This window comes from Scyliorhinus canicula, chromosome 6, assembly GCF_902713615.1.
Source record: "Scyliorhinus canicula chromosome 6, sScyCan1.1, whole genome shotgun sequence".
Lineage (NCBI taxonomy): Eukaryota > Metazoa > Chordata > Chondrichthyes > Carcharhiniformes > Scyliorhinidae > Scyliorhinus > Scyliorhinus canicula.
In genome coordinates, this window is record NC_052151.1 from 181,964,107 (window position 1) to 181,978,194 (window position 14,088).

General features: G+C 46.1%; 1 protein-coding gene across 2 annotated transcripts in view; it reads left to right on the forward strand.

Annotated features, from left to right (window-relative positions):
* The window catches only part of LOC119967704 (putative thiamine transporter SLC35F3), a 177,785-nt gene that overhangs the window by 58,063 nt on the left and 105,634 nt on the right, over window positions 1–14,088 (forward strand). The window contains exon 2 of one of the 2 annotated variants that reach the window (XM_038800572.1): window positions 7,728–7,821. The exons of the other annotated variant lie outside the window; for it this stretch is intronic. Coding sequence (XP_038656500.1) covers window positions 7,728–7,821 — 94 coding nt within the window. The remainder of the gene's footprint in view (window positions 1–7,727; window positions 7,822–14,088) is intronic. 2 annotated transcript variants of the gene reach the window in all.

Below are 14,088 nucleotides of genomic sequence, written 5' to 3' on the forward strand. Positions count from 1 at the left end.
CAGCCCTCTCTTGCGAAACAGTCAACAGGTCTGGACAGCCCAGAGCACACCCTGCGCTCCCACTTTGCAATCCCAACTCACTACTTAATCCTTCGTGCACTCTGAAAACACCATGTGGAGTGGGGTGGGGGTGGGGGGTCTAATTCATCTTTATAGTCCTGCTCCCTAACCAAGAATGTATTTTCCCAGAATAAGAGATGGAAGCACGGTGCGCAAGTTAGTGTATCAAATGCACCCACAGACTGTAAACAGAAAACACTTCATGTGAAAGTTAAAGTCACCCGGATGGAGGAATTTCCCATGTATTTGATCTCAGATACGCAGATGATTAAGGCCACGAATCGGAGAGAGAAACATCATAGAATAAACCATTCAACCCATAATACCTGTGCAGGATATTTGAAAGAATTTGCCCACTAGCCCTGCTCCCTCTGTATAGCCCCTGCAATTCTGTTCTCTATAAACTATAAGGCAACTCCCCGAACAGGCGCCGGAATGTGGGGCTGGTTTAGCTCACAAAGCTAAATCGCTGGCTTTTAAAGCAGACCAAGCAGGCCAGTAGCACGGTTCGATTCCCGTACCAGCCTCCCCGGACAGGCGCCGGAATGTGGCGACTAGGGGCTTTTCACAGTAACTTCATTGAAGCCTACTAGTGACAATAAGCGATTTTCATTTCATTTTTTCATTTCATTTCATTTTCATTTTCATGTGGCGACTAGGGGCTTTTCACAGTAACTTCATTTGAAGCCTACTTGTGACAATAAGTGATTTTCATTTCATATAAGGCAAACTATAAAGCACATCAACATCTCTGTCGATCCCTGGTATGGGATTCACCAGATCCAGGGGATTTGTTGTCTCTTTGTCCCAGTAATTTCTCCAGTACTATTGCTTCACTTATTACAAGTAGAGCACACTTGCTCATGAATCTGTTTAATCTTTAATGCAGTATTTACTTTAAGATATTTAGCAAAAGAAAGTAGAAGAGAGAGATGGGAGCAAATTATTTGATGCAGTGTGTTATTGTGGTCTGGAATGTGCTACAGCCTCCAAATACAGCTGGACGCGTCCAGTCGCAAGCTGTGCACATTCAATACCCCGTTTGGTCGCCACTGTTACAATCGGATGCCCTTTGGCATCATCTCTGCCTCAGAGGTGTTCCACCGCATAATGGAACAAATGATGGAGGGCATCGAGGGGGTGCGAGTGTACGTTGACGATGTCATAATCTGGTCCACAACTCCTCAAGAGCACATCGATCGCCTCAAGCGGGTGTTCCACAGGATCTACAAGCATGGCCTCCGACTCAATAGAGCCAAATGCTCATTCGGTCAATCAGAAATCAAATTCCTTGGCGACCACATCTCGCAGCAAGGCGTGCAGCCGGATGCTGACAAGGTTTCGGCGATCAACGCCATGAAGACCCCGGAGGACAATAAGGCGGTACTCCGCTTTCTAGGGATGGTCAACTTCCTTGGGAAGTTCATTCCCAACATGGCGTCCCACACCACAGCCCTTCGCCATCTCGTTAGAAAAACGACGGATTTCCAGTGGCTACCCGCTCATGAGAAAGAGTGGCGTGAGCTGAGGGCGAAACTCACCAAGGCCCCGGTGCTGGCGTTTTTTGACCCCGCCAAGGAAACAAAAATATCCACTGATGCGAGCCAGGACGGCATTGGGGCGGTGCTCCTCCAACGGATTGACTCCGCCTCCTGGGCCCCAGTTGCGTATGCCTCTAGAGCCATGAAGCCCACTGAGCAACGGTACACTCAGATTGAGAAGGAATGCCTGGGCCTCCTTACAGGGATCGACAAGTTCCACGATTATGTATATGGCCTCCCCAAATTCACGGTCGAGATGGACCACAGGCCATTGGTTCACATCATCCAAAACGACCTCAATGACATGACGCCACGGTTACAACGCATCCTTCTCAAGCTACGCCGCTATGATTTTGACCTGGTTTACACCCCGGGCAAAGAGCTCATTGTTGTCGATGCACTTTCCAGGTCTATCACCACACTGTGTGAGCAGACTGACATTGTCTGTCAAATAGACGCGCAGGTGCAATTCTGTGCCTCCAACTTCCCGGCCTCTGATGAGAGGGTCGTTCAAAATCATGAGGAAACGGCCAGAGATCCTCTGCTCCAGTGGGTGATGCAGCACCCGGAATGGCTGGCAGAAGGAGCAGTGTCCCCAGTTTTACAATGTCAAGGACGATCTGATGGTCAAAGACATCATCCTCATGAAGCTTGACAGAATTGTTATCCCACAGAGCATGCGAGATTTGGTTCTCAGCCAAATCTACGTGGGTCACCTGGGGGTCGAGAAATGTCGCCGTCGAGCTCAAGAGGCAGTATACTGGCCGTACATCAGCCAAGACATCGCCAACACGGTCCTCAATTGCCCGACGTGTCAAAGATTCCAGCCGGCCCAACCTAAAGAAACTCTACAGCAACATGAGATGGTGACCTCCCCATGTCCAAAAGTCGGTGTTGACCTGTCCCATGCCAAGGGGCGTGACTATGTCCTCCTAGTGGACTACTTTTCCAATTACCCTGAAGTGGTCAGACTGTCTGACCTCACGTCGGCGGCGGTGATCAAGGCATGCAAGGAAACTTTTGCCAGACATGGGATCCCACTCACGGCGATGAGTGACAATGGCCCCTTGCCTTTTCAGCCAGGAGTAGTCAGATTCTACCCGGCTGTACAACTTTCGGCACGTCACATCCAGCCCCCACTACCCCCAGTCGAATGGAAGGCCGAAAAAAGGGTCCACATCGTCGGAACGACGGTTCCGGCCATCCACATTCCGGACCGTGACAACTTCCCGGTCATACAGAGGATGCAGCAGTCTCGGGCCTAATACAAATCGGCGTACGACGGCCATGCCACACGTCTCCCCGAGCTGGTCCCTGCTGACCAAGTTCGTGTTCAGCTGCCTGACGGTGGCTGGTCCGCCACAGCTGTGGTGGTCAAGCAAGTGGCCCCAAGATCGTTCCTCGTCTGCATGCATGATGGCTCTTTTCTCTGGCGCAACAGGCGGGCACTGCGCAGACTTCCACGCCCGCCACCCGACCGTGACGTCCCGCCTCGCACACTGCTTCCTCCGGATGTGCCCTGCCACAAGGCCACTGATCTACCAGATATTCTACCGACCTCTGCGACCACCGCATTGGCGGCAGTCCCGCCCATCCAGGTGCAGGCGGCCCCTAACCCACCCTTGAGGCGGTCAATCAGAATTTGTCGCCCGCCACAGAGACTAAATTTATAGACTGTTGCATTACCTTGTTATCTCATTGTTTTGACATCTGTACATATCGTTTTTTCTCATGTGTTATCTGCCCTCTATCTGTACTAGACACCTTCCCATGTGTATAAGCTAGCATGTTCTGTATATAGTCAAGTACCTGTACACATCTTCACGCACATGCACCTCATTATTTATTACCTCAACACATTTTTTTTTAGAAAGAAAATGGGGGGGAGATGTCATAATATACATCCATGTATATGATGGAGTGCAGACAGGCAGTGATTGACACACAGGGTGACCAGTGAGCACACAGAACACTGCAGCCAATCACCAGACAGGACACGACCATTATAAAGCCAGAGGCCACCAGTTTTCCCGCTCTCTCGGGATCCAGCCTCTGAGACAGTCAGAGCTCGTGAGCAGCAACTAGAACAAACAGCATGTGGTAGTCAGTTAGTCTGGTCAGGTTAGCCTCAGGTCTCCAGTCAACTCAGCATAGTGTCAACCCACAGTTAAGCATGTATTATAGTTAGATGTTAAATAAAATCGTGTTGCATCTCATCAAGTGTTGGAAGTCTGTGTCTCTCTACACTGCATCAAACGCAGTCCACATAGACCCAGCTTACCCAACACATCAGGTCCCAGGTTTGATTCTCCACTGGGTCGCTGTCTGTGCGGAGGCTGCACGTTCTCCACGTGTCTGCGTGGGTTTCCTCCGGGTGCTCCGGTTTCCTCCCACAGTCCAAAGACGTGCAGGTTAGGCGGATTGGCCAGGATAAATTGCCCTTAGTGACCAAAAAGGTTAGGAGAGGTTATTGGAGGGCAGCACGGTGGCCTAGTGGTTAGCACAGCTACCTCACGGCGCCGAGGTCCCAGGTTCGATCCTGGCTCTGGCTCACTGTCCGTGTGGAGTTTTCACATTCTCCCTGTGTCTGTGTGGGTTTCGCCCCCACAATACAAAAATGTGCAGAGTAGGTGGATTGGCCACGCTAAATTGCCCCCTTAATTGGAAAAATAATTGGATAATCTAAATTTATTTTTAAAAAATTTTTAAAAGGAGGGGTTATTGGGTTACGGGGATAGGGTGGAAGTGGGGGCTAAAGTGGGTCGATGCAGACTCGATGGGCCGAATGGCCTCATTCTGCACTGTATGTTCTATGTTCTAATGTAAAGGCTCCCTATAGTGTCTGCAGGTCTGTCAAAGGCTCCCTATAGTGGATATAGGTCTGTCAAAGGCTCCCTATAGTGTCTGCAGGTCTGTCAAAGGCTCCTTATAGTGGGTATAGGTCTGTCAAAGGCTCCCTATAGTGTCTGCAGGTCTGTCAAAGGCTCCTTATAGTGGGTATAGGTCTGTCAAAGGCTCCCTATAGTGTCTGCAGGTCTGTCAAAGGCTCCTTATAGTGGGTATAGGTCTGTCAAAGGCTCCCTATAGTGTCTGCAGGTCTGTCAAAGGCTCCCTATAGTGGGTATAGGTCTGTCAAAGACTCTCTATAGTGGATAGGCCTCCCAAAGAATCCACCGCCCTTCTCTCCAGCATGTTGCCACTTCTTGTATTCCTGCACAGGGAAGACCTCAGGAGTCAGTCACTCACTGCTGGACAAGAAAGGAGCAGGATAGGGCTTGCATTTCTGTAGCGCCTTTTCCAACCTCACGGCACTTGACAGTCAATGAAGCACTTTCAAAGTGTCGTCATTTTAGCAATGTTCAAGCATGGTGGCAAATTTATGCACAGCAAGCTCCCATAAATCAGTTTGACTGATGTTGATTGAGAGATGAGGGAGTGCTGCTCGAGATGCTAAACCGAGGAGCTGTCTGCCTTCACAGGCGGACAGATATCCCACGGCTCTATTCCGAAGAATAGCAGAGTGTCCTGATCGATGTCTATCACTCAAGCAACATCTCCAACACAGCCTACAGTAAGGCCTAATGTACTGTTGTGGTTGTGCGTCTGAAAATCATGACTTTAAGTGAATGTTAAAACTATAGTTAGGTTCTGTAGGACTTTCCTCATCAGAAAAAAATTCAGCCTTTAAGTTGGAATACTTTACATTGCTAACTTCCTACATTGATAAATGAAATAACTTAAAATAGCGCAAGTTCAAAGAGTGCCAACTTCTTATATTGATAAATGAAGTAATTTCTAAAATACAGCAAGTTTAAAGAGCAAGGTATGGAGGTGCCCGAACTCTGGATTCTTGTAAAACACGATGAGTGGTTTATTAAGGATGTCACTCATACAATCAATCAACTGCCCAAAGTCCATGCAGACACTCTGCTGCCGTCATGACACATAACCCAACAAGAGTGTATTCCCAGATCGATAACACCCTGCCTCTTTACTTCATTAGTGCAATGATTAACATTTATACAACAGATCCCCAATATGTTATTTCCAAACATATATATAATTCATTGAGACAGTCTCTGTGGTGGTTGTCTATTCCTTTTTGATAGAATTCAGTATTCTTGAACTTGGCTACTTGCAACCTCAGAGATGCCCTCATTCCTTTCTGTAGGTGGTACTTCTTGTATAGTTATTTCAGTATCTGGCACTAACGGCATCTGAACTTGTCACTGTTTCTGGTCTCCGTTCAAAAGTGTAGCTTTCTAGATCTTCCAAAGATCATCTTGAGAGGTTTCTGCAAATTCACTTCATGCAGTAAGTAATTGATCAGCATGATGTCGCAAAACTCTTTCATAATCCATCTGTACGGTGTATGATATTGGATCTGTCTTTGCTAAGATCATAGCTGGGACCGATTTCTCGTTGGTGGAGTAACTCCTAGTTAGCACTGGCTGAATACTCACGTTTTAGAGATTTTCTTCCTTCTAACAATTTGTGCTTCTTGTTGACGCTTGACAATCTGAAGTATCAGGGAATTAACAAATCAAATTGTTCGGAATTTCCTCTTAAACAACAGCATTGCCGGTGAACTTTGTGTGATAGCACATCTAGTGTTCCGATAAGAGATTAGAAATTTGATTACTCCCCTAGTCCTTTGATGCTTTGATAGAATGTTTAATGATTGCACTAATCATTCAGCCAATCCATTTGTTGCTGGATGATATGGAGTATACCATTCCCTTTCAAGTAGTCCTCAAACTCCAAGGTAAGTTACGTACCATTATCACTGACGATCTGCTCTGGTGTTCTAAATCTTGCAAATATTTTGTCTAGTTTCTTGATGGTCGCTCAGTCGTCGTTGACTTTATTATCGTGACTTCTGGCCATTCCGAGTGCGCGGCCACAATCACAAAGAACATGTCTCCCTCCAGTGGACCAGAATAATCGATGTGTATTCTCTGCCCTGTCTATGTCGGCCATTCCCACGAACGTAATGGTTGCAATGGTGGAGTGGTCCTTAGTTTTGCGCAGGATTGATAATGACCCACTTTCTCTTCAACTTGAGCATCTAATCCTGGCCACCAAAAATAACCACGTGCCAATTCCTACATCCTTACCACCCCAGGATGTCCCTCATGCAGTTGGCCAATGACTTCACTCTGTAAGTACGGAGGAACAATCACATGGATTCCCCAAAATAGAACTCCATTCTGAACTGTCAACTCAAATTTTTGTATAATGTAGGGCTTGACGTCTGGATTTTTATTTTGAATGTCTTGACTTGTAATGGAAATCATGATTAAAGCATCAGAATTTGCATGCTGCTCGAACTTGCGATATTGGATATCATAAGTGTGTAACAACAATATCAAGGACCATTTTTGCAATCTACTTGCTGCCAATGAAGATATACCTTTATAAGGCCCAAAGATTGTAGTCAAGGGTGGATGATCTGCCAAAAGGGTAAAATTACACCCATAAAGGTAATGGTGGAACCGTATACCAAAAATGGTGCTCAAAGATGCTTTTTCTAGCTGAGCGTAATTCATTTCTGTGCTCGTAAGAGTGCATGAAGCAAATGCTATTAGTCATCCCTCTCCTGAAGGCATAATGTGCGAGGTGACAACCCAAACCCCACAGGGTGAAGCATTGAAAGCTAATTACAACTTCATTTGTGGGTTATAATGAACCAACAGCTCTGACTTCAGTCAAGCTTCTTTCACTTAATTTTATACATTTTGACATTCTACTGACCAGTGCGATGCCTGTTTGATACATAGGAATGTGTGTAAAAGCTTCAATCGTGTTGCTAAATCCAACACAAATTTAACACAATAATTGATCAATTCTAAAATCGGCTTTAATTGTGTCACATGTGGGGAGTTTGATGCTTCTAAGATTGCTGACATTTTCTTTAGTTCTTTGTGTAAACTGTCTTTATCATTGGTATGTCAAAGGTAACTTATGGATGATTTGAAAAAGTCACACTTTATCTTCTTAACTCTCAGGTTATGGCTCTGTTAACCGCTTCAGGGTAGCTTCCAAATTCTCCCAAGTGTTCTGATTACTTGAACCAGTGATGAGTATGTCATCGAAATAACATTGCACTCCATTCAACCCACTTAGAATTTTATCCATGGATCTTTGAAAAACAGCAGTCGCAGACATTATTCCAAAAGGACGTCTTCTGTAATGAAAGAGTCTCTTGTCTATTACGATGGTGAGTACTGTCTGCGATTTGGCAGCCGCATTTAGCTACAGATCTCCCTGTGAAAGATGAATTTTGCTGAATTTCTGACCTCCAGAAAGTCCAGTGAACACATCTTTAATCAGTGGTAGAGGATAATGATCTATACACAGAACTGGGTTCATAGTAGCTTTAAATTCTCCATAAATTCTCACTGAAACATCCCGTTTTAATACAGGAATGATTGGTGTCGCCCGATCACTTGTCGCTACATATTCAATGACTCCTTTCCTTACTAACCTTTCTAGTTCTTCCTCAACTTTTGGCTGGATGGTGTTTCTGGCTTTGATACATTTTGGTGTGTTGTCTGGCTTGATTTTTAGGTGTAGCTCAACTCCAGTCATAGAGCCTAGTGAATGTTCAAACATCTTCTTGTACTTCATCAGAAGTTGTTGCAAGTTGATCTTCGAATCCTCTAATTGATTGACTTTCCAGGTTAAGCTTATTCTTAGCCAACCATGCTTTGCCAAATAGAGCAGGAAGATTTCCACCGACAACGTGAAGAAGCAACTTCACCATCTGTCCATTTGCTTATACCATAATGCATCCTTTTAATGGTGCAACCTCTTCTGTGTATGCCCTTAGGATCACATTTGCAGGCAGATGATTCGGCATTATGATAAATTGTCTTGGGTATTAGCAATACTGCAGTGCCCATATCCACTTCCATTTTAATTTCATGACCTTCAAGTTTTGGATATGTCCAAAAATGTTGTTGATCGGCCTGCATTGGCAAAACACCTAGCTTTAGTTCTTGCAGTAGCTTGGTTTCACTGTCTTTTGATTGACCTTGAGCTTCATCCACGAATTTGTCAACACGAGTAGATTGTTTACTTGTGTCGTTCTTCTTACACCTTCTTGGTAGGAAAGGTTTTCTCAACCCAACATGCCATGGCCTTTCTTACCACCGTTCTTACATGCATTTGATTTACTCCAGCATTCCCTCGCTGGGTGCCGAATCTGTGTACATCGGTGACATGGTTGCACCCTTTGCAGCTTTGTTCCTTGCAGAGCTTCACTCCAGCCCCTATCTGTGTAGCTCCATAGATGTGGCAATTCCCACAGCAGCGTTTTGAGTTCAATCATTTCCAGTAAGCAGTTTCCTCTGGAAAGCTTCACTGCAGAGTCCACAGACCAACCTGTCTCGAACAGTGTCATCAAGTGTTGTACTAAATTCACGATATCTAGTTAATCTTCTGAGATGCTCTAAACTACAATATGGTTCCATCTTCTCTCTGACGACAGCAGTTGAACCGAAACCTTTCTGCAATCAATAACGGTTCAGGAGAGAAATATCCCTCCTGACCCATCCTCTCGGTACACACCCCCCCCCCCCCCCCCCCCCCACACACACACTCCCTGACTTGCCCTCTCACTGCTTCTCTCTCTGGACCAGATCCAATCCAAAGCAAGGATCTGATGTGGAAATGCAGAGACCGACCACAAACTGGAAGTCAAAGGGCAGAAAGAGGCCACTCCAAAATGACGCCAATTTGGTCACATGGGAAATAAATGCAAATGTCGCCACAGTCCCAGAGGACCATAAACCGCTCTCCCCTTTGAGAGCTGACTGATGGTGATTTAATCTGAGGGTCACCACACCTCAGGCAAGGAGCAAGGTTGAGAAATGGGGTCTTCATGAATAACCTCAACCAGTATGGGAATTGAACCCAAGCTGTTGGAATCGCTCCATATCACTAACCGACTCATGGAAAATGACATTAAAATTCATCTTGCAACACTCAACAAGATTTCAGACCGCATTAACTTAGCGACGTTAAAGTGAAACAACGGGGCAATATTAGACAATGACTTACTTATTCTGGTCATTATCACTTTTCTGTTCATGGATCTTGTTTTGCTGAAATTGGCCATTGGTTTTTCCTGAATTAAAACAGTATCTAAACTTTGAAAAGTGCTTCATTGGCAGTGGAACACTCTGAGACATCCAGCCATTGTGAAAGGTGGGATGTTAAAGATGAGTCATTGCTGGTGAGACCTCCACTGAGGACTATTTTAATGAGACTGGCACCATGGAGACACAAGGTGAGGGTTCTGTGCCACTCAAAACAAAGGGGCAATATGGTGGCACAATGGTTAGCACTGTTGTCTCACAGCGACCCGGGTTCGATTCCGACCTTGGGCGACTGTCTGTGTGATGTTTGCACTTTCTCCCCGTGTTTGAGCGGGTTTCAAAGGTGTGTAAGTTAGGTGAATTGGCCATGCTAAATTGCCCTGTTTTTGTAAATTCACCACTCTGTCTTAGAATTCCTCCTATACAAAAAAAGGGCCAATATTCTAAAATGGTGAACAGGGATTCTCACTCCCTGACTCCGATGCAGGCTTCAGTGGGTGCCATTCAGGTCAAACTATATTTCCAAGTTATTCCCCGGTATAACCCATACCTTCACCGAAGAATTTTACCTACTTACCCCTTAGTAGCATCGATGTCCTGGGTCCTGCATTGCTAAGGAAGTGAAGTAAGCTAATAACCACTTTTTCAGGTTAAATTATTTTATTATTATTATACTTTTTTTTTAATAAGTTGCAAACACTTTCTTTACAGAAAGGAAAAACGATTAGTGATTCTGGATGCTGCTGGTTTGTTGTAGGGACCTTCAGACTCTCTCTCTTGTAGTTCTCCTCCTCTTCTCTCCTGTTGCTGTTTCTCTGTTTTCTGTGTTCTGTCCTCTGTCCTCCCCATTGCTGCTGCTGGTACACTTCCTTAGGTTGTGCCAATTTTATTTCAACCTTGCCCTTCATAGCCTGAGCTTTCTTGGGATCAATAACTCTCCCATCAAGTTTGTGCTCCCCATTCAATACCCTGTCTACTCTTTCAGGATCCATTTTAATTAAGCAGTCTACAATCTCTCCACCTCCAGAAAAGCAGTCCCTTAAATCTTTCTTACTTGTTTCCCAGCTGAGTCCACCAACAAACATCTTCCTTCTCATCCTCCTCATTCTTGCTGGCGTTGATCTTTGAGCCTTCCACCTCCTTGGGGGGAGCGGAGCTCCCCCGGGCCGTGCCCCGGCCGCCAGCTGTTGCTGCCTCGCGTTCTGCTACTCTCTTCTGCTGCCTTGCGCGTGGGGGGAGTGGGAGGAGCGAGGGAAGCCCGCGCTTAGTGATTTTTGGCGGGAGAGATCGGGACCTCCGATATGGAAAGGACTGCGGGGCTTAAAGGGGCAGTCCATTACAATATTTCAACAGCACAAAGAAATGTATGCAAACTCTTTTTTTCTTTTTCCCTTTCTCCTGCTGCAGGTTGTAATAACAATTCTGACAGACTGAAATTGACTGCATTTTTGACAGAAGAGCTGACCACAGTTTCTTCTCTTTTCAGCTGCCACCAACCTCTTGTGGGATCTTTCCCTGCACTCTCCCAGACCAGATATTGGCAGACCTCTGTGTTTCAAATGACACATTCTGTATTTTCCAGAACAGCCCCTTAGTGTCTAAAGGTTAGGTGGGGTTACGGGGATAGGTCGGGGGTGGGTCTAGGTAGGGTGCTCTTTCGGTGGGTGATACAGACTCGATGGGCCGAATGGCCTTCTTCTGTACTGCAGGGATTCCATAAAACTAGAAGCTGCTTTGACAGTGGAGATTCCCTGCGCAATTTCAAACGGCACCTTTGTAAAGTTGTGTCTGTGTTGAAGGCAGTGGGAGCAGTTTGTGCAGCTCCCCAGCTCCACTGTCTGGTACAGTGTGGAACTTGCATTTTGTAAATTATTCAGAAGGAAAAGACAGTTCAGGCCAGTATTCATATTTCCCCCTTTTAGTGGTGTTCTGTAGTATCTTGGAAGGAGTGGCAACCAAAAAGCAGAATAACCATAGAACTATTTATTAAGATAAATGTACAGAGAACGATAATGATGCTGCCAATGACTTTGACTCCAATTACTGCCTGGGAGAGCCCACGCTCAGCCCCAGGATTCGCGCTCGATTGGCCGAATGGGTCACATGACGCTCAGACCCCACCCCTTAAAGGGACTCACCCCTCCCCTTTTAAATCCCTTATAAACACATACCAACAAAACTTAAACTATTTACATCACAACACTATAAGGAATTATTTAGCACAGTCCATTTTATAAGCCAGTCTGTCAAGGAATTTCCTCTCCCTTTTGGAACAACACAACTCAACAGGAGGTGCCTCAACAGTAGGGGCTGATTTAGTTTCACTGCCAGAAATGGGACATCCATCTTGTAAAGGTGCATCAATGCAGATCACTTCTCCGGTTCCCACAGGAACACCAGCCGATCCTTCCTCAGGCTGACTTGTTTCCGTACTGCTTTCAACCACAACAACATTGCTGGCTGGCATACTCGGAGAAGACTGCCCCATCCGTCTCCCTTCCTCTCAAATGAACTGGATGCTTCTTCAGTCTTATTGACCTCACACGTTACTGGGCCCATCCTGGACACGACAAGACCTGGAGCCCAACTTTGACCCAAAGTTGGGCCCTAAAAACATCCCAAAGTTTTTAGCGTATCCTAGATCATCCACTTTGAATGTTCTATCGGGCTTTGTAGAATCAAGGATAGAATCCCCTTCGTTCTCACATTTCACCCCACCAGCCTCCGTATACAAAGCATAATCCTCCGCCATTTTCGCCAACTCCAGCGTGATGCCACCACCAAACACATCTTCCCTTCACTCCCTCTGTCAGCATTCCACAGAGACCGTTCACTCTTGAGACAATCTAGTCCACTCCTCTACCATACCCAGTACCTCTCCCATCACCCATGGGACCTTCCCAAGCAATCGCAGAAGGTGTAACATCTCCCCCTTTACCTCTTCCATGCTAAACATCCCAGGCCCAAAACACTAATTCCAGGTTAAGCAGCGTTTCACTTTCACCTCGTCCAATTTGGTCTACTGCATTCGCTGCTCCCAATGTGGTCTCCTCTATGCCGGAGAGACCAAACGCAGACTGGGTGATCTCTTTGCTGAGCACCTTCAGCCTGTGCGCATTCAGGACCCTGACCTTCCCGTTGTTGCCATTTTAATCCTGCTCCCATGTCCACATGTCTGTCCTTGGCCTGCTGCAATGTTCCAGTGAAGCTCAACGCAAGCTGGAGGAACAACATCTCATCTTCCGGTTAGGCACACTGCAGCCTTCCGGCCTGAACATCGAATTCAGCAACTTCAGATGATTAGCTCTACCCCACCTCAACCCATTGGATTTCATCCCATTTAATTTTAACTGTTTTTTACCATTTCTTTCTCTCCTGTCTTTCTTTATATATATTCACCCACCCCCATCTTATCCACCTTTCCTTATCCTTTCTCCCCTTTGCTTTCCCTCCCCCACATCTACATCTGTCACAGTTTACCCTCTGATGTTAGTTTCTCTGCTGTTTGACCTTTCACAGTCCTCTCTGGGGACTGCCATTAGCGCTTTTTCCCCTTGGTACCTGTGGCCATTAGCACCCGGTTTCCCTGGGTTTCTGTGGCTGTGACTCATCTTTCATTCTTGCTCCACAGTATAAATATTTCCCACTCTCTCTGTCTGTTAGCTTTGACAAAGAGTCATCTGGATTCGAATCGTTCGCTCTTTTCTCTCCTTACAGATGCTGCCAGACCTGCTGAGATTTTCCAGCATTTTCTCTTTGGTTTCAGATTCCAGCATCTGCAGTAATTTTCTTTTATTTTGTAGAATCATGATGTCTCCATTGCCTCCACACTCTGCTTCGCCTTCACCCTCCCCAGAAACACTAGGCCCAACCTGGTCGGAATACGCCTACCCATCAGCAACTCAGCTGGTGTTACTCTGTTGGTTATGGGAAGGGGGGGGGGGGGGGGCGTTGTTCTGTAGGTAACAAGAAAACGTGGTCTGCAGCATTGCTGGTGGTTGCTTTTTCATGGCTGCTTTAAAAGTTTGCACATCCGTCTCTACCAATCCATTTAAAGAGGTGTGGAATGGTGTGCTATACATATCCTTAATATGTGGCATGTAATTCTGGAACTCCTCGCATTGTGCAAAACCAACACCTCCGGAAAACCATGGGCGCCGAAGGTTTGCCTTAACTTTTTCACTGTTGTCAAAGAAGTTGTGGACTTCATTTCCTAGATGTCCACAGGCACCTGGCCACTCTCGAGGTGTAGTTGAGGGTGGAAGGGTCTGCTGCATCTGGCAACATTCACAATAGTTGATGACACTCTCTATTTCTTTGCCTAGCCCTGGCTACCAAATGAAGCTCCGAGCCAACATCTTCATCTGGTTTGGCCAGGATGCGTG